Source organism: Lemur catta, chromosome 3 (assembly GCF_020740605.2).
Source record: "Lemur catta isolate mLemCat1 chromosome 3, mLemCat1.pri, whole genome shotgun sequence".
In the NCBI taxonomy this organism is placed as follows: Eukaryota; Metazoa; Chordata; class Mammalia; order Primates; family Lemuridae; genus Lemur; species Lemur catta.
Genome location: NC_059130.1, coordinates 32,152,041 through 32,177,018, shown reverse-complemented (window position 1 = coordinate 32,177,018; position 24,978 = coordinate 32,152,041). Strand labels below are relative to the sequence as shown.

The following is a 24,978-nucleotide window of genomic DNA, read 5'->3' as shown; positions in this document are numbered from 1 at the left end:
AGCATAAATTTTTTTTTTCTACAGTGGATTTAAGTATAGCCAAATAATTCCTGTGACTACAGAAATGTCTGTGTCTCAAGGTTAGGTACGGGGAGCTAAAGGAACATCACCCCTTCCCTTGCAATTCAGTTTATGTGAGAATGCATACTTGTCCTGGGGTCCACTTATGTCTCTGAAGCAGCAGAGAGAAAATGGAACTGAGCTGGTAATGATGAAGTATGGGCGATATTCACGGTTTTTTTCTAACAAAATGAGAAAAACACACTGCCTGGCACCTGCTCCATTATATAAAATCCGTAAACACACTTGAGGGAAATATATACTTTTGGTAAGTACAACAAGAAGGAAAACAAAAACACGCACAAAATTCCAGCCACATATTGAGAACCCATGTATAGAGTAGGCCTCTTTTCAACTGGTAGGTGTTGATGAGTCATGCAAGGGGAAGGCTTGGTCAGTGTGCAGCATGGGGCTTGAGTGAGACTAGACAAAATCATAGCTATTTAAGAATCCTCTTGCCTTTCTCTAAGCTGACCTGTTCACTGCAGATATAGGGCTTCTTTGGCGCAGAGCACATATAACTGCCGAGGCCATATTATAGGTAAGTAAAATGCAGTCTGGGATAGGATGTAATGCATACAGACATGAACTCATTCATGCAATCCTGTCTTCTACTCTCTGGACATGGTATCTGTAAACTTACCGGACTTGTAGGGTTGAAAATATACTATAATTACAGCATGATAAATATTATAAAGGAAATGAGGGGACATGTGAAGGCCCCAAAGAGATTAACTGTTTTATTCTTAGAGGGGATAGTCAGGGTTCTTGCTTGAGGACAGGTTTTAGGTTGGCCCAGAAATACGTAAGGCCCAGTGAAGGGGCAGAAGAAACAGATTTGAGACAAAGGAAGCACCATATATGAAACACCATATGTGGGAAGGAGCAAGAATGTTGAAAGTAAATCTTGAAGTATGTTCATGAATCAACGGGGAAAGCGGTGAACAAACACTTAGATGTAAGAGAAAACCACCCTCTTTATTTGGTCATAACTATTTTGAGAAGCTGTGTCAAGATTCTGGCCATCCCATTAATTATGAAAAAGAGAGGCACAAAGAATGGCAACAGGAAGCTGGTACCTTGATTAAGGATGAGGCTGGTGGAGTTTTCTGTGAAGTCTGAGCATGGCTCAGATTTGGAGGTTTCCTGATGCTGGAAGTGTGCACAATTTGACGTCACCGTTGGACGGACCTTGTCCTATTGGCATCATGAGTTTTGGGAATCATAGCATCCGTTTTCTGAGGAAAAGATTGTATTTTCTGGTTAATCATTTTCACTATGCAATGAAGCCTAATTATATATCTATCTCTATCTTTATCAATCCCTACCTGTTTTATTTTTAAAAATTTATTTTTTCATTTTATTCTTTTCACACTATCCCCCCACCAGCATTTTCTCTAGAAAATAGCTTAAATTTAGATATTGTAGCTCTTTCCTGTATAGTCACAAACCAGCCCTACAGTCTTCATTGTGTTGACTGAAATTTTACTGGTGAGTGATTGTATTCTTGCTCTATTTCTGATGAAAACCTGTCTAGACCAACATCTAGAGGTCAATCAATCTCTCTTGGGGTTATTTTTGTTAAATAATCCTCCCAGCTTACAAGGATAGCACGTTTCAGAACAAAGTTAGCTGAATTGATGGACACTATTTGCGTCAAGCAAATACAGAAATGGATTCTTTTTTTTTTTTTTTTGTAACCTGTGGTCTTTATTCATCCCCTCAAGCAAGTGCAGTCAGAGATAAGACCCCTGCCCAAAGGAGAAACCCCAGGGTAATGTCCCCTAAGTCCCCTACCCCAGGCACTCTCCTGTGAGCCAGAAGTACATAAAGTGCTGGTGTGTGACCATCCTTTGGGGAAGGTCAAAGGGAGCCAGAGGTCCAGGGGCTCTGCTCAGGAAGCGCAGGGCAGAGGTCTGGGATCCCAGGGGATTGGGCAAAGGCCCACCACTACCACCACCTTGGGGCTGGGGAAGCTTGGTGCAGTCCTGGGCAGGAGGGAACTGAAAAGGGAGCCTTCAGCATGGAGTCTTAAGAGGCTAGGGGTTGGAGGTTGGGTAATTTCTGTAACTCTGTGAAGAGAGTGTGACATGTAAGGGAAGCCTTGGGGAATCTCAGAGGATGAGACTGTCCCTCCCACACTTATTTTTCCAGACCTGGAGGCCAGTCCGAGTGGCCATCTTGAATACCTCCCACATCCCTTCCTTGGTCTTGGCTTAGCACTCAAGGAAGCCAAAGGCACTGATCCGGTTCGCCGTGTCACAACCTTCCTCAGACTGAACAGGCTCCTTCTTCATCTTGGCCTGCTCTCTCCTGGTATGCTCATCTTGCCTCAGGTCCTTCTTATTTCCCACTAGAATGATGGGCATGTTGGGGCAGAAGTGCTTCACTTCTGGGGTCCACTTCTCAGGAATGTTTTCCAGGCTGTCAGGGCTGACAGTAGAGAAGCACATGAAGATGACATCAGTGTCTGGGTAGGAGAGAGGCCTCAGACGATCATAGTCTTCCTGCCCTGCTGTGTCCCACAGAGCCAGCTCCACCTGCTTGCTGTCCACCTTGATGTCTGCAATATAGTTCTTGAAGACGGTAGGGCTGTAGACCTCTGGAAACTGATCCTTGCTGAAGACAATGAGGAGGCACATCTTCCCAAAGGCACCATCCCCCACGATCACCAGCTTCTTTAGGTTTGCAGCCATGGCTGGGGCTTCTGCTCTGACATCTCCAGGGGTGTGGCTGAGACTCCACAAATGAATTCTTGTCATTTTCTCTTTAGGTCTCAGAAACTCAGTTTCCATTGTTTGAGCATACTGATATTCACTTTGCTGGAAGCATTTGGAGAAAGCACAGTTCTCGGGGCAGGATTCTATTTGTCCTGTGGTTTGCATCAGGTATCCAGAGTCGTTCAGCATTCTTAACAGTAATCAGAACCATTTCAGATTCCACTAGGGCATTCCCAATACCTGTCTGGAAAATCATATTTGACTATCTTTAATTTCACTCATGAAAGTCCTTAATATTATTGTACCTTCAATATCAAATCTTGTGGTTCTTTCCACTTGTGGCTTTTAAAATGTATTTCTTTTGTCCTTAAAGAGATGGATGAAAAGGGCTAGAAGACCTGCTTATTAATTATGGATTCCTGGTGAGAACACACACTCCTAACCCCTCATACACCTCATTCTGTTTTAGAAGATTTGAGAGGTCTAGATTATGAAAACAAATACAAATGTCAACACTATCTATTTGAAATATTCATGGGTATATTATAGACACTTTAATATCTATTTTCCCACATTGGAAGAAATACATCCCCAAACTACCAAAGTTTTGTCATTGACTAAGTTGGATATGCATCCTGCCTCCAACACTAAATAACTTTATCAGCTTGGAAGTGATTTCTAACCTCTCTGAACCTCAGCATTCTCAATTGACAATTGGTATAAAAATTGCATCCTCATAGAGATGCAATAAAGAATATATGACACAGTGTTGTGATGAACACAGTTTTTGCTCCTGAATTTGATAAATGTTTAATATTCATAAATATCAATATTATTTTATTGTTATTAATATTTCATTGTCCATGTAGAGTTTTGTACGTATGTTGTATTCACGGACATTTTATGCTTTATGTTTACCCAGTTGTAGGAAATCTCTGATTGACAAGGTAAAGGAAGACTATTAAAGAAGCTTCACTATTTCTTTCTTCCACACTTAGCAGTCTAACCTCCTTGACAGAAGTGTATTGAGCAATTTCTTCTTAAAATGATTCAAAACAAATGTTCTCATTACATGAGCAGAATTTGGTTACCGACAATCTTAGATTTCAATGCATACTATAGTAGCTGATCATTTCCCTCATAGTAATGTCTTTCTACTACCCTCCCTGACTATGTTTCATTCCATTCAGTGCTCTACACTTTAGAGGAGACACAATGGAAGGTCATACTTCTGTCTTCTTCTGGGTTTGCATCCAGAAGCATTATGAACCCATGTCACACACAAAATCTTTGAGAGAATCCATAATGAGTAAGGGCAAGGCTTTCCTGCTTAGCTGATGACTCATAGACTCAGTGGTGAGACAACATTTGGGCTGAACACCAAAGAAGAAAAGGTACATGGTGCATTTTAGGACAGGCAGCCTTGGAGACAAGTGCTTCCTTCTAAAATCCCTGTGTCTGAGGGATTTAGGTACAGTAGAATAATAGTTCTGTCTGTAGAAATGGCTGTCACATATTTTGGCAATTGGGAACTTAGACATTGTGAACTAGTTTCTTCCAAGCCATTATGCCTCAGAAAACTGTTTTGAAATGTCTAATTTTGTCTTTGAAGTAGCAAAGAGAAAAATGGATCTGAGCTACTAATGGCGAGGCACAGGCTCCATCTATACACTTAAAGCAAGATGGCAAGTAGGCTAGACTGATAGATCCATCCACCAAAGAATAGTTTTAGAAAGTGTACAGGTAAATGTTAATTATCGAGATTGACCAGTCAATAAGAACATCACTAACAGCAAAACAAAACAAAAAATATCGAACTCCTTACATAGGAGTTCTGTCTTCAGCTGGCACACATGGGTTAGTGGGGCAGGAAGCAGTGGGTTCTCAATGCAGTTTGACACTTGGATGAGACACAAGATTGGAGAATAGTGGTCTACTTATCCTTTTACCTTAGCTTCAAGTTTCCTGCCCATTCACTGAAGACATAGGCATCTGGTTCTTAGGTGCAGATGGACACATGAGTCTTAACATGGCAGTAAAAGAAAAGGTTGAGATAGTGTCCCACAGGCACCTAATTTTTCACTAAAGCCTTGCAGAAATGATTATAAAAACAAACCAAAGCCATAACAATGTCTAATTTTAACTATATGTAAATATGATGCAGATGTTTTAACATCTACATTCTGATTCTGGAAACAATATATGCCCATTAAATGCTCAATTGAGTTAGAGTTCAATAATGCTAGATTTGAATCTTGGCTTAAAACTACAAACCATTGTGAACTTGATTAGAGTTTTACTCTCTAAAACTTCTCAGTGTCTAGAAATGCAAAATGTGACTAACAATGACATCATAATGGTGGTATAAGGAAGAATGAATGCAAAAATGTACCAAAAGTACACATAATTTACATTCAGCACACTCACTATGTTTGTGAACTTGAGGAATATTTTTAAACTCTGTGCATTTTGTTTTTCTCTAACATAAAATGAGGCTGAGAATAGCATCCTCAAGATTGTGTTATGAAGAAGGAATATGACAATACATACAAAGAACACAGGTTTTAGAACTAGAATTCAGTAATGTTTAAAAAGTAGAAATACCATTTTTCAACTTAATTACACTGTTCCTGAAGAGGTTTGCATATTGGCTCTGATTCACTGATGTCTTATGCTCTGTTTACCTTGTTAATGGAAAGCCGAAATCAAGGTGCTATGGAAAGTACTTTATTAAGGAAACTACTCTATTTATTTCTGCCTCTTATTGACAAGAATATCTTAGGCTATTATCATCTCAAAATTAGTTAAGTAAAAGAGTCCCATCACAATGGCATAGAATTTGCATGAGAAAATATAATATTTGCTGTCATTTTAAATCATTAACTAGTTTTTTTCTTGGGTAATTTCTCTCCCCTACTGTCTCTGTTCCTGCTCATGCTAATTTGTATTCTTGGTTTTACGTCTACCTAATAGAAGAAATCAATGATAAAAATAGCCTGTTTCTGGTTATAAATTCCAACACATATGAAACCTTTATCATGGAAAAAATCTTTGGTAAAACCCCTGTTGAGTGGAGCAAGACTTGCCTGGCCCTCAAGTGAGTCGCAAAGAAACTAGTCAGAAAGACACTCTTTGCACAGTTGGTGGCTAGATGCCCAAGAACAAATGGCTGCATGGCCTGTTTAGGCTTAACATCCTCCTGGCATTCCTGTGTTCCAGGAAGTTCATATACAGCACTATAATTTGTATACCTATAGAAGGGATTGTGATTCATATTTTGGCAGGCAAGAGTTAGAAATTCTAACATAATCATTCCCAAGAAATATGAGTAAGAAAAGCATAGTGTTCTGGAAATTTCCACTTAAGTTATTGAAGTGGCAGAGAGAATATGAGTCTGAGGTTGCAGTGACTGGACAAGGGCTCCAGCCTTAGCCATTTGTGCCAAGATGACAAAAAGGTACAGGCTACTGATTCCATCCCTCAAATAAAACGTGTAAAAACTATTGAGGAAACTATGCTTTATTGAAACTAACTAACCAACAACTGCAACAATAACAACAACAAACAAAATCAAGAACCCCTGTACATAGGAAGCCTGTCTTCCAGGGTGCGTATATGGCGGTGGAGGTGTCAGCCTCTGCCTCGGAATGCAGCCTGAGGCTTGGGTGAAAAGCAATTACAGAAAGTATTGATCTAACTCTCTTGCTTTCCCTTTAAATTCCTGCCCTTTCACCTCAGATACGGGCTTCAGAGCTCTGAGTGCAGGGATCTTTCATGGGACAGGTCAAGGTGATCTGGGACAGGGGTTGATGTGCACAGCAGGAATTGACTTTGCCCCTTGTGCTCTGTTCCCTGGGGTAGAGAACCTACCATCTGAGCTTCCAGTCTAGAAGGAAGAAAATGACGCCTTCATTCCAGTTGTTTACATGCTACAAGGAAAGTAAAGGCACCTGGGAAAGCACGTAAGGAGGACCTGCGAGAACCCACAATGGGAGGGTCTGGTGTATTCTGAAAGGAGGGTACCAGTGAGGACTGGCCACAGGGAGGGATATAGGCTGGCAGCTGTGCAGAGCTGGGTTAGAGAAGAGACTGGAGAAAGCGATCCCAGCAAAGGAAGTCACAACTTTGTCAAAACTCCTGATTTGGGAAAGAACATGGATTATTTAGAATAAAACCTGCAGTATGGTCATGAACAAAGTGACAGTGTGAAGGGAAACTGGAACAGAGATGATGAACATGATCTTGTATTCATCTTTCCTCCTCTGGCTACTTCTGCTCAATCTCTCTCCACACCTGGACCAATAGAATTCAGTAATTCTCTTGAGTTGGGAATAAGTTCATGAACATAAACCTTGTGAACAGCAAAGGACGTAGCATCTATTAGGATCTCAATGCACAAAGAAAGAGATTGTATTTAGCAGGGATTCAATGAAATGGTCTTTCAAGATCTGATTACACTTGTTATTATGTTGTTGGGAAGCACACAGAATGGGAAGAGAAAGGTGTTTCCTTGCTTACAATACTGCAGGGTGAGGTTTATGGAAGTGCCTGAAAAATGAGAATGAAGGTAAGTTGATTGCTGCAGTTTATAGTGGCTGATTCTGCTCTGGGGATCCTTCATCCCTGTGGGATCAGAAGTTTGGTCATTGTGTTTAAATTGTCTGAAGGAAAATAGATTATTTTCTCCCGGTAATGATTTTCAGGATGAGATGAAAAATTATACATATTTTCTTTTGTTTCCTATGCCTTTTAACAGGATCCTCACTGTCAATTTTCTCTGGAATAATAGTGTAGATGTAGAGTCCTTAATCCCCTCTCCTGCATACAGAGAAACCAGCATTACCATATGCACCCTGAAAATGTCAAAGCTCAGGGGCTAGAAATGTCATTGGTTTGGCATGGACTACTGGCTATACCTACGCTGAAAGCTGGTTTAAGCTAACTTAGTGAAGCACAATTCTTTGGGTCATGTTTTGGTAGGTAACCCTGTCTGATTACAAGGGAGTAAGCCTCACTAAAAGTTGGTTGCACTAATAGGTGTTTGTTAATTAAGCTTTTTTTATCAAGCAAATACACAAAATGGTTTCTATCACATGCTCTTTAGGCTCCAGGAAACCCAGCACTATGTTGCTTTATGTGTTTTGATCATTACCATGCTAGAAGGATTCTGTCAAATGCACAATTCCAGATGCAGAATTCTGCTGTTTTTTTTTTTTTTTTTTTTAAATCTTAAAATGTGATGTTATTTCTTCACACATCCTTTGGAAATTCCGCTATTTCGTAGCATGCATAGCCACCATCTTTTTGGTTCTCAATAATGTTTAGAAATATTCAAGAATCCATCTGGGCATTCCCAGTAAGTATTTTTTTCTTTTTTTTTTTTCACCTTTTGCCAAGAGTAAGAAAGTGGATCTTTCATCATATAATTTACTACCCTTATTCTTACTAAATTTTACCATTTCGACCATTCATTATATTGGGTTAATTCCATAGATTTTGCTACTTGTAGCATTCAGTTATGTAATATATAAAATGCAGTCTTTGTTAGAGAGGACGGTAACAGAATCTCCTTCTAGAGAGTTAATTCCTTATTAGAACACCCTTTGATCACCCCTTAGGACTTCATTGCTTAGAGGAAGGCTTTAGGAGCCTGGGCAATGCAAACACATACAGAATGTGACATTATCAATTCTGAAATTTTTATAAATAAATTACTGACATTGGTATATTTAAATTGCTAATATAAAGCCACATATAATTATTAGTGTTTCAAGTTTTAGGTTTCGATAAGGCTGGCTATGTATGCTGACTATATCACTAAATTTGAGAAATTGGGAAGAATTTTAAGCTCTGTGCACCTCAGCATTATTTCATTTGAACTGGAACAGAGAATAGCATCCTCATGAGTATTGTCAAGAATGAATGAGAAAAAATACATAAGGAACACATATTTTAGAACAAGCACCTAGTCAGTGATTAAAAAGTAGAAACATAATATTGTCATTGTTGTTCCATGTTCTATGCTGGGATTTGGTCTGGTGCAAACTTATTTCCTGCACAGTGCTGACTCTGTTAAGGGAAACCCCAGATAAAGGTAGTATTAGAGACATCTTTAAAACAAGCCTCTGTATTCACTTCTGTGAAATGAGTAGTTTATCCTTATTGACAAGAGGACCTGTGAAAGGAAAGCATGGGAGGGCTCATCAGTTCTGGTAGTCCTGCCTCAGGGAGAACTTGCCAGAGGAAAGGCTTTAACTTGGCACCTGAAATTTGAGGAGAGTTGTACCAATGATGAGATAAGGGGAATGGATTCCCAACAAGGAAATAGCTTATGTGAAGATTTGTAATATTAAAAGGAATTTGGAAGCTTGGAAATAAATTCAGAGGTATTTCCTGTAAGCAAAGGGGAAAGGGGTGAATGAAACTGGAATGTAGAGTCTGAATACACTCTGGTCTTCATCTACGCTGGTCTGACCTCTTCCCCTCCCTTTCTTTACAGCTGCACCAACACGAGAGAGTAACCCTCTTGAGGCAGCAATCATTTCAAAAATGCACACCTTTTAAATAACAAAGGACTATGACCTAGTAAGATTTTACTGTATGCATTTGATAAATGTATTAGTGGTCTAATGTCATACAGAGATTGTACACAGCTAGGGAAGAGAGGAGAAAGTCTTTCAACATTCTGATGATCCTGTAATTGTGGTTGGGAGACACGCGGAATGGGACTCAGGAGACTGTACCTTATGTAAGAAAGTGCTGGATGGGGCTTCTGGAGGCATCTGAGGAGTCCGGGGATGGCTCTGAATCAGGGCTGCGCCGGCCTCTGAATGTTTTGGAGCCTCACTCTGCTCCTTGGATATTTTCAATGTGTTGGAGTCGTAGATTCTCTGGTTTGTTTTTTTCATTACCTGGAAGTATTCATTTTTCTGTTTAATGGCTTTCAATATGAGAAGCAGCACAGCATCTTTTCATTTCAGAGAATATCATCCTTTATTAGGTTCTAGTAGATATTAGTTACCTTTAAACATAGCCTGTCTCTAATGTATTGCTGCAGGAAATTGCCAAAATATTTTTTGCTAACATATAAAATGATCAGGCATTCTTATGCACAAAATTTTTCAATATTTACTTACTGATTTTTTTTACAATGAAAACTCCATTTCTATCTTTATGACAAAACACACCTCAGTATAGTTTGCTTTTTATGTCTCTACCATCAGTTTCCCATACCTTTCAACATATACCATAGTTGCAGAGAACTCACATGCCATTTTACAAGGTTGATTTTTTTATATATGATATATTTTCTGCCTAGAAGACTTTCCAATGTCTGTCTTTACCTTGCTAAGAACAATAGTACCTATTGCATGTAGATTTCTCATAATGTACAAGGCACTGAAATAAGAAATCCACATCCATAATCTCACTAATTATCAAAGCATCTGATGAGGAATATGGAAACTACTTCCCCAATACCACGCAACAAATCAGCCAGATGTAGACCAAGTCTACCCTATTTCTAATCCCTCGCTTTTAACCACTGTGTGAAATTAGTACCCCACTCTCTTAATGTCTTCAAATATTATAACATTTAGCACAGGTTTCAAATCCTGTTGAAGCCAATAAAGAATGCTATTATCTTAATGTATTTTAATAAGTTTCTCCATTAAAATATGACTACAAGGCATCATTTGTTCTTTCATACTTTTGGTTTGACTCTATGGGTAAAAAAGCATGAATCTGATTCTTAGAAAACTTAAACCAAATCATTTCCTCTTTGGAAAGCTAATTCTCACCTGAATGAAACTATGTATTTCAGAAATCAGTTTTGGTGTCTGGTTCTTTTTTCTCATTTGAAAGCAGAAGAGCTGAAGTTTATCTCCTTCTTCACAGGGAATATCGTGACATTTCCCTTTCCCCACTACTTCCATGTTTCCTGTATTATCCTGAATTTCATAGATTGTGCTGTTCTTATTTACTATTTTCTGCAACAGAAAATTAACATCCAATTCTTGAGAACATAGTTAATAAGTACCATTCATAAGAGAACATACCTTGTGACAGGTTAAAACAAGTTGCAGGACAGCAAGTGCTAGTACTGTACAAACATACATACATGACAGCTCTAGAACAGTGGGCTATTTTCCAAATTTCTACTGCTTTCACCTCCAGGACAGCTATGATTCCCAAAGCACCTTTATCCAGAGGAATCTGAAATCCTTGGGAGGCTTTTTTGACCTCTTCCCCTATGCAAAAGGATGGCCATCTGCTACATCTATGTATTCAGTAGCTTATGAGAGATCTGTAATAAAATGGAAGGTTCTTACTTTTTCTACCTTTTCTATTTACTGAGTCTTTCTCCCCTCCTGAGCTCAGGTCCTTAAGTTCCAAATTTATACTTTCTTGCTCACCAACGCTATAACTCTTCAAGTTTAGAATTGGGTTCACGACAATGATCACTTTAAGAGTGTGGACAGAAAATAATGCAGGGAAAATAAGGGGTTTTACTAGAAAACAAATATACTGTGGTGTGAGCTGTTAATCATATGAGAAATTACTTGAATTAATATCAGGTTATGGATTGATTTTGGTTTGAATGTTTTATGGTAAACCACTCTGTGCTTTTTTTTTTTTCTGGCATATCTAAATGGCATGTTTAGATTACCTGAATTTCTAAGTATCACCTAAATTCAGACTTCTCAGTTGTTCAATACCTTTTTGATGAATGATTCTCATTTGGTTACAATATCATTCTAACTAGTTGACTGCCTTTGTGTTTCAGGCATGTTTAGCCGATTCATTACTTGCTCTGACTTTAAAAAACAGAACTCAAATCTCAAAGGGCAATACTTCATCCAAAATGAAAATAGAGTGATTATTGTTACAGCTGAGGTAATAATCAAATATATATTTAGGCCGGGCTCAGTGACTCACGCCTATAATCCTAGCACTCTGGGAGGCCAGAGCGGGAGAGTTGCTTGAGCTCAGGAGTTGGAGACCAGCCTGAGCAAGAGCTGTTTCTCCTAAAAACAGAAAAAAATAAGCTGGGCATCATGGCACACTCCTGTAGTCCCAGTTACTTGGAAGGCTGAGGCAGGAGGATCGCTTGAGCCCATGAGTTTGAGGTTGCTGTGAGCTAGGCTGATGCCACGGCACTCTAGCCTGGGCAACAGAGTGAAATTCTCTTTAAAAATAAACAGATAAACAAACAAATAAATTTAGTAGAATATGTATATGGATCTAGACCCTATACTGTTCTCAACCATTGTGGCTTAGAATAATACATAGGCATAGCTGGTGAAATCTCAAGGCTTCACAGTGAGCATTTTCCTAAAAAGTGCAGGATGACATTCTGGGAAGGAAAACATGAGAAGGAGAATATTAATAGTTTCCCTAATTCCCAGTCTTATCCTGAGAAAAGATTTTGTCCACTTATCATTAGTGTTGAGAGAGTCCAGGGTTCTAATGTTCAGTAAATAGGCAAAACTGCATTTAACACCACAAAAGACTTTTAATTTCAGATATTGGTGGAGATATGAAACAAAAGAATTTTGAGGACTTACCGTACGTAGTGTAAATAATCCATGTACAATAGTTCCAGAAGCTTGCATTTTAATAATATCTATCAGCAGGGTTTCCTTTGCTCTGTTGATGATGTTGTTTGGAACCTCAATCTTTTGGTCAGGACCAGCTTCAGATACAGAAGAGGCTTCATTCACCTCTAGGAGATGGGCATTTTCAAAATAATCTGATATAGTAATGATTCTCCTGGTGAATATTCTCTTCAACTTGATGTTGAAAACCTTCACATGAAAGAACTGTTTCTTTGTAGCCACCGTAGCATGAAACATTGTTTTGGTCTCCTTTTCTGAGGACTCATATGCAAACGGATCTGCTGCACTCAGCACCATCACCACCATTGGGCCCTTTCGGAGATCAGATTTTCTAGTGGTTGCCTGAGAGGCGGCCGGTGGTTTTGGGGTTCGTGTACAACAGCACAGGAGAACAAAGGAAAATTTTTGAGTAGGGAATACAGAACCACTACCCAGTGACCTCAGTTATAATCTGCAGCCAAGCAAAATTTACAGATGTTTAGAGCTGTGGTCAGGATGGAGGGTCGCTGAGCAGGGCAGCAGAGCATATCCTGAACTGGTGCCATAGCCAGAGGATGTCATAGAGGAGACTGCATGTGTGGAAAGCTGGGGAACATTTTGTGAAAGAATAATCTTTAAGAAGTAAAGCATAAGAGGAACACCAGAGCAGTGGATTCTGAGAGCTTTGCCATGAAGTACTTTTAAAGTAATTTAAGGAAAAAATAATAAATTGTAGTCTTACTCTTACCAGGTTAGGATGGGAGAGCATCAAATAGACAAGTAAAAATAAATAGCACTGAAAATGGAAGATGGTGCCCACTGCAAACCACAGACATGAAGAGTTTTCAGTTATCACTAGTGTAGACTGGGAAATTTTGAGAGTGTAAGTCATAGTTCCTCTGTCTAACATTCAGTGCTGTTACAGAAGGTGGGAACACATGTGGTCTGAAGTCTTCCTGATACCCTAATGTCAGAAGATTCAGGGTAGTGATGCTCTGGAGATGGCCACTTCCACCACTGCAGCAGTTCTCAATGTTGGGCTCTAGGAGGAGCTCGCTGTCAGAAACCTGAGATCAGGGTGATTTGTCTTTAATATCCTTTCTCCATAATGTCCTGGTCTCCTAAATTTGCAGCAGAACACTTTAAATGAAGGGAGGTTGTTTATTCAATCAGGAGAATTGTGGGAGGCATGGGTGGGGCTCATCCACAATCCAGCAGGCTGTGGGATGCTCTGGCCTGGGATACCACACACGGTGATCACCTGTGGGTGACTGGCCTTGATTGGATGTGTCTTCTCATGAACATGAGCAGTTCAGCCTAACACTGGAAAGTCCTTTCCCCAATGCAAGTTAATCAGTAACAGCAGACTCATACATGAGAATATTAATAGCAACACTAATATGCAACCTTATAAGGAGTCATTTAAATACACAGCATACATAAAGGGGATTGTACAGTTACTGAGAGATAAATAACGAGACAATATGATACCATTTTCAGCATAATTGTGTATGTACTTCCATAGGAGAGAATCTGAGAGGGTATAGAAAAAAATGTAGCATAATAGGGATGGTGCAATTTATGGTAATTTAAATTTAAATATTTTCTGTTTGAGTGGTTGCTGGCATTTGGACTTTTTTTCTGAAATAATCTTGTGTTAAGATAAAAATCTATTATCAGAAAACACTTAGAGCATGTTTCATTTGTGGCTGATGCTGTGGGTTCATCACTTGTGGCCCATCATAGTCTATATCTGTTTTATTGTTTATCATAGAAATATAAGTCATTCATTTTTGGAATAAAGCTCACTGAAGTTTCAGTTAGTTATTAAACTGTCCCTGATGCGTGCATACAGCAAAGGCTGGACTTTCTAAATTTGTCCAGAGGACAATTCATAAGAATTATCAGAAACATATAAATATAAGTTGAAGTTCACTTCCTTTCATTTCTGTGTGTTAGTATATGGTGTTCTTTCAGCCTTAGGTTTTCCTAAACGTCTCAACCCACCTTCCTAATCCATCACTTCTTTTTGGTTTTGAATGTGTGGGCCTCACAACATATACCACATCTCTTTGGGTCAAATGAAAGTTATTTGATCTTTCATTAGATGTACTGACTCATATCTTTGGACTTAGTTTTCACTTTTTCATTGAATAAATGTATTTACTGAGAGCTTCCTACAAGGCAGACGTGATCTAGGCTCTGGGATACACTGGTCCACAGACTGACAAAGGAACTCTAATCTTGGAACTCACAGTAAGGTGGGAGAGATAAACATTTCTTAATTTCAGTTATCATAAATATCAGAAAATAAAGAAATAAACTTCTCCCACAGAGCACCATCAAGGTTTCACCTTTGTCACTGTGGTCTCAGTGAGCATTTCCCAAGGACAAGACATCAATGTTGGGATCTAAAGGAAGAGTAGGGTTGCCCAGGTGAGTAAGAGTTCTCTAGGTGAAAGTAACATGGTTTGTGCAAATCCTGAAGTGGAAAGGAGCACAGTGCTTGCCAAAGAAACTTGAACAAATTACTGAGGAAAGGGAAGAGGTATGAAAGACACGGGAGCCGTAGACAGTGACCCAACTGCTGTATCCTCCTGTACACTTATGTACCCTACACCTGTCTGTCCCTCCACAGACAACTCAGGACAAAAAACATTCTGCACTCAGAGACAATGTCAGGTTCATCAATATCCCTGTGGAAGCAAAAGCTTAAAATGTTGTGAATTCTCAATATATCCCTTTAATTAACTTGCTGATTATTGGTGCTATTTTAAAGTAGAAGATGATGATGTCATGTATCTCTGTGGCATCAGTCGTGATTTCTCCTTTCATGTTCCTTATGGAGGTTATTAGAGTTTTTTCTCTTCTGCTTTTGGTTAGCCTAGCCAGAGGTGTGTCAATCTTGTTTATGTTTTCAAAGAACCAACTTTTTGTTTTATTAATCTCCCTTATGGTTTGTTTGTTTTCCTTTTCATTCAGTTCTGATTTAATCTTAATAATTTCTCTCCTTCTGCTGGGTTTGGGGTGGGTCTGTTCTTCCTTCTCCAGCTCTTTGAGTCTATTCATTAGATTGTCTGTTTGTAAGTTTTCTGTCTTTTTGATATAGGCATTTATGGAAATAAATTTTCCTCTCAGGACTGCTTTAGCTGTGTCCCACAGATTTTGATAAGTTGTGTCTCCATTGTCGCTTAATTCAAAGAATCTTTTGATTTCTGTCTTGATTTCTTCATTTATAAAATAATCATTCAGGAGAAGGTTGTTTAGCTTCCATGACTTTGAGTAGGTATGAGAATTTCTGTTAGGGTTCATTATTACTTTTATTCTGCTATGATCTGAGAAGATGCATGGTATAATTTCTATTTTTTAAAATTTTTTAAGACATGCTTTATGTCCTAGGATATGGTCAATCTTGGAGAATGTCCCATGGGCTGATGAGAAGAAAGTATATCCAGTGGATTTTGGGTAGAATGTTCTGTAGATGTCAGTCAGGCCCATTTGTTCTAGTATTCTATTGAAGTCCATTATTTCTTTGTTTATTTTTTGTTTGGAGGACCTGTCCTGTACTGTCAGCGGCGTGTTAAGGTCTCCAACTATCAACGTGCTGTTATCTATCATTTGTTCAAATCAAGTAGGGTTTGCATTATGAATCTGGGTGCACCTAAGTTGGGTGCATATATATTAAGTATAGTTATGTCTTCTTGTTGAATTGTACCCTTCACCAGTATATAGTAACCATCTTTGTCTTTCATTACTTTTATTGATTTAAAAACTAAGTGATCAGAGATTAAAAGTGCCACACCAGCTTTCTTTTGGCTTCCATTTGCTTGAAATATCAATTTCCACCCTTTTATTTTCAGTCTAAATGCATCCTTGCAGGTTAGATGAGTTTCCTGAAGACAGATGCACACAAATTGGAAAATGAGGAGGAAATGGAGCAATTTTTAGAAACACGCAGCCTTCCCAGGCTCAAACAGGAAGAAATAGAATTCCTGAATAGACCAATATCTAGATCTGAAATTGAAACAGCAATAAAAAACCTTCCCAAAAAGAAAAGCCCTGGACCAGATGGGTTCACACCTGAATTTTACCATACCTACAAAGAAGAACTGGTGCCCATCCTACATAAACTATTCTCCAATATCGAGAAGGATGGAATTCTCCTCAACACATTTTACCAAGCCAACATAATTTTAATACCAAAACCAGGAAAGGATGCAACAAAAAAAGAAAACTACAGACCAATATCCCTTATGAATATAGATGCAAAAATTCTCAATAAAATCCTAGCAAATCGAATCCAAGTGCTTATCAAAAAAATAATCCATCACGACCAAGTGGGCTTCATCCCAGAGATGCAGGGATGGTTTAACATACACAAATCTATAAATGTAATTCACCACATAAATAGAAGCAAAAATAAAGATCATATGATCCTCTCAATAGATGCAGAAAAAGCATTTGACAAAATTCAACACCCTTTATGATAAGAACACTTAACAAAATAGGCATGGACAGGGCCTATTTAAAAATGATACAAGCCATATATGACAAACCCACAGCCAACATCATACTGAATGGGGAAAAATTGAAAGCATTCCCACTCAGAACTGGAACCAGACAAGGCTGCCCACTGTCCCCATTACTTTTCAACATAGTACTGGAAGTCCTTGTGAGAGCTCTCAGGCAAGAGAGCAGAATCAAAGGAGTCCAAATAGGGAAAGAAGAGATCAAACTCTCACTCTTTGCTGATGTTAGCATGTTATATCTAGAAAACCCCAAGGATTCAACCAAGAGACTCCTGGAATTGATCAATGAATTCAGTAACATCTCGGGATACAAAATCAATACACACAAATCAGAGGTATTCATATATGCCAATAACAGTCAAACGGAGAACCAAATTAAGGACTCAATATCCTTCAAAATAGCAGCAAAGAAAATAAAATACCCAGGAATATATTTAACTAAGCAGGTAAAGGACCTCTATAGGGAGAACTATGAAACACTGAGGAAGGAAATTGCAGAACATGTAAATAGGTGGAAAACCATACCATGCTCATGGATCCGAAGAATCAACATTGTTAAAATGTCTATACTGCCCAAAGTTATCTACAGATTCAATGCAATCCCAATTAAATTAGCAACATCATTTTTCACAGATATAGAAAGAATAATTTTATGCTTTGTATGGAACCAGAGAAGACCCCATTTAGCAAAAGCAATTTTAAGCAAGAAAAACAAAATGGGAGGTATTAATTTGCCAGACTTCAAACTATACTACAAAGCTGTGATTATTAAAACTGCTTGGTATTGGCACAAGTGCAGGGACACAGACAAATGGAACAGAATAGAAAATCCAAATATAAAACCATCCTCATATAGCTATCTAATCTTTGACAAAGCAGACAAAAACATACTCTGGGGAAAAGATTCCTTATTTAATAAATGGTGCTGGGAAAACTGGATAGCCACATGTAGAAGACAAAAACAGGACCCACAGCTTTCACCTCTCACAAAAATCAAATCACGGTGGATAACAGACTTAAATCTTAGGTGGGAAACTATTAGAATTCTAGAAGAAAATGTAGGAAAGACTCTTACAGACATTGATCTAGGCAAAGAATTTATGAAGAAAACCCCTAAGGCAATCACAGCAATAACAAAAATAAATGAATGGGACCTGATTAAATTAAAAAGCTTCTGGACAGCCAAAGAAACAGTCATGAAAATAAACAGACAGACTACAGAATGGGAAAAAATTTTTGCATACTACACATCAGATAAAGGACTGATAACAAGAATCTATCTCGAACTCAGGAAAATCAGCAAGAAAAAATCAAACAACCCTATCAAAAAGTGGGCAAAGGACATGAATAGAAATTTTTCAAAAGAAGATATAAGAATGGCTAACAAACATATGAAAAAATGCTCAACATCCCTAATCATCAGGGAAATGCAAATCAAAACCACAATGAGATATCACTTAACTCCAGTGAGAATGGCCTTTATCAAAAAGTCCCAGAATAACACATGTTGGCGTGGATGTGGAGAGACAGGAACATTCATGCACTGCTGGTGGGACTGCAAACTATTGCAACCCCTGTGGAAAGCAATATGGAGATACCTTAAACAGATTCAAGTAGACCTACCATTCGATCCAGCAATCCCATTATTGGGCATCTACCCAGAAGAACAAAAGTCATTCTATAACAAAGACACCTGTACCCGAATATTTATAGCAGCACAATTCACAATTGCAAAGATGTGGAAACAACCCAAATGCCCATCAATCCACGAATGGATTACTAATGGTTTGTATAAATGTGGTATATGTATACAATGGAGCTATACTCAGCTATAAGAAATAATGGTGGTACAACATCTCTTTGGTTCTCCTGGAGAGAATTGGAACCTGTTATATTAAGTGAAGTATCCAAAGAATGGAAAAACAAGCATCACATATACTCACCAGATAATTGGTTTCCCTGATCATCACCTAAATGCACATCGGGGAAGGATACTAATTGGATATCAGACTGAGACGGGGGGCGGGGTGGGGGGAGGGGCTGAGTGTATGCCTATATGATGAGTGCGTTGCTCACTGTCTGGGGAATGGTCATGCTTGAAGGTGCTGACTTGGGGATGTTGGGGGTGGGGGGTGGGGATGGAGGTATGACTACATGGTGAGTGCCAGGCGCACTGTCTGGAGAATGGACACGCTTGAGGCTCTGACTCAGGGGGATGGGGCGGGACATGGACAATGCATATAACCTGAACTTATGTACCTGCATGATGAGTTGAAATAAAAAAAATAATAAAGTAGAAGATGAGATAAGATTTCTTTATTTTTAGTAGAAGAAATTGAAGCAAAGGAGACCAGGAAGAGCATACCCGGAAGTGCTCGGTGGAGCTGATGCAGTCTGGGGAGGTGAGGGATAGCCCATGGCTCTGGACGTGCTGGCTCCTGCAGGACAGGGAGGCTGAGTCTGCTCCTCCAACACCTTAATCCTTTTGGTCCCATCCTTTCCTTTGGATGTGTTTTTCTTTTTCTGAAAATAGTTTGATTTTCCTGTTATTCAATTTCGGTGTCAAATGTAGTAGGGCATATTTTCATTCCTGGGAAGTTGTCTTATTATAGCTATCAATGTGTTTCATGGAAACTTGAGGGGGCTCTGTCCATCCCTGGACATATAAGAAGTGGACATTCAGCATTTCTTTTAACAAAGGAAGAGGATAAGGTTATACAAATCATTTCATTTCTCTAATTTCTTCTGTTGAGGGATGTGCTGACTCAGAAGTGGTGAAACTAGGATTTTATAAACATAGGCAAAGCATTTTCCTACCTGATTCCCAAATTACTACTCCTCTCTATTGGGGTTAAAGATACATTTTGGTTACATATATGTACATTATACTTACTTAAGTTTTTCCCTTATTATCTTGAACAAAGAAGATGATCAATTATTAGGCAATTTTCTGAATCTTAAACTTGATTGGAAACTAATGAAGCCATCACTGTCTGATGGAGAGATTGGGTGGCAGAGCTTATCAGACTTTCCTCTGTGGGTCTTGAAACCCATTGCTCTTCCTCAATCTTACCTGAGGTCCAGGAGTCACCTCTGTGCCTTCAGATGTGAGAGATGTGCTTGTGGACCGTTTTCTTTCTGGGGCAGGTGTAGTGGGACCCTTTTCTTTCTGCTTGCTCTTCTCTGACGGGGTTGTTCTTTTTTCTGGTGTAGATTTAATTTTATTCACAACTGATGCAGAAAAATGGAGAACATATAAACCCAGAGCTGATGGTCTCACAGAACTGAAGCAGTTTCCATACTAATTCCTTTCAGCTCCTGCTGAGAGCTCCGGTGAGCTCCACTGCTTTAGCCCAGCCCAGCCTCATGGTGACTAGTAGTCACTACACAGGTACAGGCACAGGCACTGTCTTGGGCTCCTCAGTGCTTCCTGTTTGCCTCCCCCGGGCCTGAGTGCATCCTTCCCATCCTCTGAACTGCAAGTGATCAGTCCAACCCTTTCCTAATCCTGCTCTCCTATCATTTCCTTTCTAAAATAAAAAATTCTCATGAGGTTCTCTGCTTGGTCGTGTTCTCCAGATAATCTATGCAAATTACATAACCAGTGAGTGGAAATGTGATATATGTTTGTGAGGTATGGTGCGGTGATTTGGACTTTGGCTTTAAATATATATATTTAACTTAGTAATTTTATGACACAGAAGAATTTCACCCTTCTTAGAGGTAGGTTTGTACTTAACTACTACCTCTTTTATTTTTTTTTTTTTACAAGGCATAATGATGGCCTAAATAGTCTCAACAGGACAGATACATTAATCAATTAAATGTACTTATTTCAAATATGAACAAGTTTTAAAATTTTGTTTTGTCGTTATCAACCTTTCTAATATAATGGAAATGTCAGTCTCTCATCAACTCCCTCTCATTCTAATTCTTTCATGCATCCCAAATACACCCTCCAAAATATAAAAATCTCCATTAGAAATGGGTTGTTCTAAGTTGTTAACTTGTTGGCATCTGAAGTGTCAACACTGTCAAGGCCACTGGGTCACAAATTATGACAGGGATGTACCAACTTTGTCTAAGGTGAGGTTCTAGTCGAGGTTGAGAAGGGTTGGGGACAGTGGCAGATATGGAGTATTCCCTGTTACCTTTTGACTTTTCCTTCTTAAGAATTTCTGCAATGTGTTGAAGTGCTGGCATATCTTTGCAGAGTTGTATAATTTTGTCCACACTGGTGTCACGTGGGAATTTGTCAACCATCAAGTTAGCAATCTGAACTTTGTCATATTTTTCTTGCATTTCCTTCCTCAGGTTTAATGTACTGGTCAGTAAGAACTTAATCATTCTAAACTGGTAAACACTGGTGTCCTCCAAACCTTTAAGTAGAACAATTTTCCAGCATTCATCTGTCATATTTAAAGACATAGGTGAGGCTGCAAGAGAAAACTGGCATAGAATGTAACACACCTATACAGATAATTTAAATGACTGCTTATGTCTACCCGAGTGAGGATCCCATATGGAAGTGCTTTCCATGGATGTGGGAAGAGGTCCCACCAAGAGGGACTTAAAGACCAGATATGTCACTGTGGACATTGGGTCAAGAACTGCTGCATTAGGAACGTCTATGAAATTCATCTTGTTTAATGAGGATGGTTGAGTTGGGTCCAGGTGCGTGTGGTAGAAGGAGGTCTAGAAACTGTCAATCATTACAGTGTCTAGAGTATCGGCTGTGCAATGCCAGATATTCTGGTTCCCACTCTTATCCTATACCGGGGCTGGAGCCTGTTGCCAGATGCCTGTTGTTTCCTGACTCTTCCCACTGCCACTGTGACTAAACTGCTTTATGTTTAAATGGTCTGCAGCCTCCTTCCTACCTTACACAAAAACCCTTCTGAGTTCTGAGCTGCAGTCCCAATCCCAGTCCTCCGCTGTCTCTTCCCTAGTCAGTTCTCATTAGCATCCTGTCTGCCTTGGTGTTGACCATGTCTTTAGCACCCTCTGTGCCCTTAATACTATCACTTTGCTGAACATCTTCATCCTCTCTCCTGCAGGGTCACAGCATTTATTAGCTGAATTGATTTCATTAGCTGCTTGATGTTTTTTAGGCTTTATTTAACTTAGTAGCTCTTTTCCCAGAGCCAGTTTTCTCTCTGCTTTTGGCTTGCCACATATTTATCCCACTGAAATCCTTCAATATTTCCCCATTCTCATTTCAAAAAATTTCTTATTCCTAAAATGTCTTAGATTACCTTGAATATCTGCATCTTTTTTTACTTCTGGTACTGTCTGGAAAGCCATTTGTACATTTCTTTCTGTGTCTACCTCCCATACAACACTTAGGACTTGCTGGAGGCTTTGTTTTCTGCAAGCTTCCAGAGTCCTAATGTAGGCTGACCCACTCACCTGGATGTCTTTAGCATTTCATGCATTTCCTTCATGATACCCAGTATATGATATTGATTCTAATTTTTTTAAAAAAAATTAATGAAAATTTTTAGTTTAAGCACAGTGTCTTTGCATACCTTTTGTATAATTGGGATATTTTAATTCCTAGCACTATTATTTGTTTCCTATTTGACAGAACATGGGTGTCCTCAGATGGAAGAGGCCCATAGAGTTTGGAGGGAGGAAGGATGGCTGCCTAGAGATACCACTTTCTGCACAGTCCCAGAAGAGAGAAGGGTTTCAGATAAAGGAGAGGGGAGAGGGGACATAGCCCAGGTTAAGACTAGTGAGAGAAGTGGCGGAGCCTACTGGGGACATCATGAAGAAAAACTGCAAAGCAGAGAAGGAGGAGGATAAAGGAAATGAAGACAATTGTGAGGACAAAATCCAGAGAGCCTCAGAGCCCAGTGAAGGGGTAAGGGGTATCCCTTTTTCCCTCTGAAATTCCCTTGGTGATCAGTGGCCTACCAGGTTCCTAGGAAGCTATTCCACCCCTACAAGCCCAAGCTCTGAGGCAACCATGGAATTGTGAGGAGAACATGCATGATCCCAGAGCTTGGATATTCTGTGTGGGGTTCCCCTATGAGGACAGGGATTCCAGAGGCTAGAGAGTCAGCTATTTTCCACTCAGACTGTAAACTCTCCCCTCCCTTCCCCAGTCCACTGCAACCAGAGAATAGTTTGAACTGAGAATTTGCAAGCAGCTGCCTCTCACCAGCTGGCATGTCCTGCAGTCTGAGGTTTCCACAGACTGGAGCCCATGCCTTTCACCTTGAGAACCTGCAAGTGACCCAGGGTGCCTGATTTGGGAGCTCCTTGCCTGCTGGCATTTTGTGGAAATGCACACCAGCAGGTAGACATGCAGGCTGGATCCTGTGACCCCAGGACTGGAACAGTTTGCAGGCAGACACAGTGAGGAGGTATGGGAGCTGGACTCAGGAGGCAAAGTGGGGGGAACTGACAGGAGAACACTGTTGAGGTACAAGAAGTGGCGATCTGGAGAAGTGCCATCACCCCCACAGGAAAGCCGTGCTGTCAGATAAGAGAGGGGTCTCCAGTGGGGAAGATCCCAGCACGTTCAGGGCCTGAGAGCAGGGGCAATGCAAGAAGGGTGAAGCTCACTCTCCACAGCTGGTCTGCGACATGCAGCCCCTCCCCCATAAGCAGCCTTTCTGGCTTGGAGAACCAGCCTTGACCCTCCTCTCAGCAGCTTCCCCTAGAGGCAGGAAAAACAACCTCTGAGCCCTGGCGAGGCTTTGAAAAGCCTTCCTGTCTCCCACAGTCTAACCATGCCCAACCTCCACCCACCTCTGCTGTGAGGGAGATGAAGCAACCCCCTGCGAGCTGCAAGGCCCCTCCCAAAGCCTGGGACATTCAAGTGCTCCATCTGAGGGACTAGAGCTTATCACAGGCACAAAAGAACATCTCTGCAGTTGGCTGTTTCCTGCAAGCATCAACCACTGACAGGAGAACAACTCTGTAGCTCATTATAGCATCTACCAACTCAATCAAGCAGGGCATGACTGATTGTTACTCACAAGCACCATCCACCATCTTGGAGATTAAGTTGAGGGTCCCAATACAATACATACTCCTAGGAAGACAGAAAGACAGTGGTATAGAAGCAACTTGAGGTGACAATGAATTTTAGGAGAGAAAAGTTATAGGCAACCTGATCATGAGGGGTCTCCCTCCACCATTGCAGACCTCTGGGGTGATCAGGGGGCTGCTCAGAGCCTGTGTGGAGTCATTCTACTGGAAAGCAGGTGCAGCAGAGATCTGGTGCCTGCCAACTCCAGGTTTCTGCAACTGATGCCACCCTGATTGTTCTGGTGCATGGTGCCAGGTCTACATGGCATGCAACATTTCAGCAATAGCATTTGAATTACACTTGCCAAGCTAAGGGGGGAAGAGATGCTCCCCTATATTGTGCCCTGTGACTGGGGTTAAGCATATCACCTCCCCAGCATGGGAGCTGAACAGAGGAGGAGTACCATACACCACAGGTACCACTTGGGAAGCCTAGGGCAACTGTCTCAATGGGTCTTAGTTCTGGAGGGAGAACCTGGGCCACAAAGCAGTGCTAGCCCAATTATGTGGACCCTGGGCCATTGAGGCTGCATGACTGGGGATCAGCAGTCCTCATACTGGTAGAGGCCACCCCATCTGTGCCACACTGCTCCCAAAATCCCCAGAGCCAGCTCTGAAGCTCTTGCTTTGCCTGAGTCTGAGGCTTTTTCCCTCTAGCTCAAGGGCCCATGCCAGGCCTGCAACTCCAGCCTTGAGATTCAAGAATTGTTCCTGGACCTCAAGACCCCACTACTGAGTCCTTCCACTATGACTGGGCTGGCAGAACCTACCCGATGTCCAACACTTCACTCAGGAACCCTGAGTCCTTAGCAGCCATGAATCCTGGACTTGGTTCAAGAGAGTCCTGAGGAAAGGAGAACAAGTGCCCTGAATCCTATTAACCCAGAGCTGAGGTAAGAGGACCTAGATGAGAAAAAACCAGCAAAAGAACCCTCTTGATGTGAAAAAACAAAAAGTTTGACTCCCCCAAGGGATCACAATGAAGTTACAGTAGTGGACTCTACCTACAAGGAAATTGCTGAAATGATAAAA

The 24,978-nt window shown here is 40.3% G+C and overlaps 2 protein-coding genes across 4 annotated transcripts; both read right to left on the bottom strand.

The window, feature by feature from the left end:
• Positions 1–1,242: 1,242 nt before the first annotated feature.
• LOC123635158 (rho-related GTP-binding protein RhoC-like) lies at positions 1,243–9,599 on the bottom strand. Its single transcript, XM_045547042.1, has 3 exons — positions 9,524–9,599; positions 2,217–3,024; positions 1,243–1,298 (listed from the first exon to the last, which is right to left on the bottom strand). The coding sequence occupies exon 2, from the start codon at positions 2,967–2,969 to the stop codon at positions 2,277–2,279; it is 693 nt and encodes a 230-aa protein (XP_045402998.1). The 5' UTR covers positions 2,970–3,024; positions 9,524–9,599; the 3' UTR covers positions 1,243–1,298; positions 2,217–2,276.
• Positions 9,600–10,674: 1,075 nt separating this feature from the next.
• On the bottom strand, positions 10,675–24,764 carry LOC123635157 (pyrin and HIN domain-containing protein 1-like). 3 transcript variants are annotated; one of them, XM_045547040.1, is made up of 6 exons: positions 24,717–24,764; positions 23,895–23,950; positions 21,057–21,314; positions 19,979–20,136; positions 19,271–19,428; positions 10,675–10,768 (listed from the first exon to the last, which is right to left on the bottom strand). In XM_045547040.1, exons 1-6 carry the CDS (start codon positions 24,761–24,763, stop codon positions 10,762–10,764), a joined length of 684 nt encoding a protein of 227 aa, XP_045402996.1. In that variant the 5' UTR covers position 24,764; the 3' UTR covers positions 10,675–10,761. The 3 variants fall into 3 exon arrangements, with proteins under 3 accessions (XP_045402996.1, XP_045402994.1, XP_045402995.1); XM_045547038.1 differs by lacking the exon at positions 10,675–10,768 and adding an exon at positions 12,619–12,739; XM_045547039.1 differs by lacking the exon at positions 10,675–10,768 and adding an exon at positions 12,619–12,739 and having other exon boundaries at positions 19,979–20,109.
• Between the last annotated feature and the right edge of the window lie 214 nt (positions 24,765–24,978).

What these genes read in the sequence shown, in the direction of transcription:
- LOC123635158 (XM_045547042.1), bottom strand. Translation starts at nt 2,969, where the DNA reads ATGCTGAACGACTCTGGATACCTGATGCAAACCACAGGACAAATAGAA.
- LOC123635157 (XM_045547038.1), bottom strand. Translation starts at nt 24,763, where the DNA reads ATGGCTGCTAAGGACTCAGGGTTCCTGAGTGAAGTGTTGGACATCGG. An exon ending in CAAGATGGTGGATGGTGCTT is followed by an intron (nt 21,315 to 23,894) that starts GTGAGTAACAAT and finishes TAAATATGACAG; the next exon opens with ATGAATGCTGGAAAATTGTT. An exon ending in GCTCCACCGAGCACTTCCGG is followed by an intron (nt 12,740 to 19,270) that starts GTATGCTCTTCC and finishes GCCGCCTCTCAG; the next exon opens with GCAACCACTAGAAAATCTGA.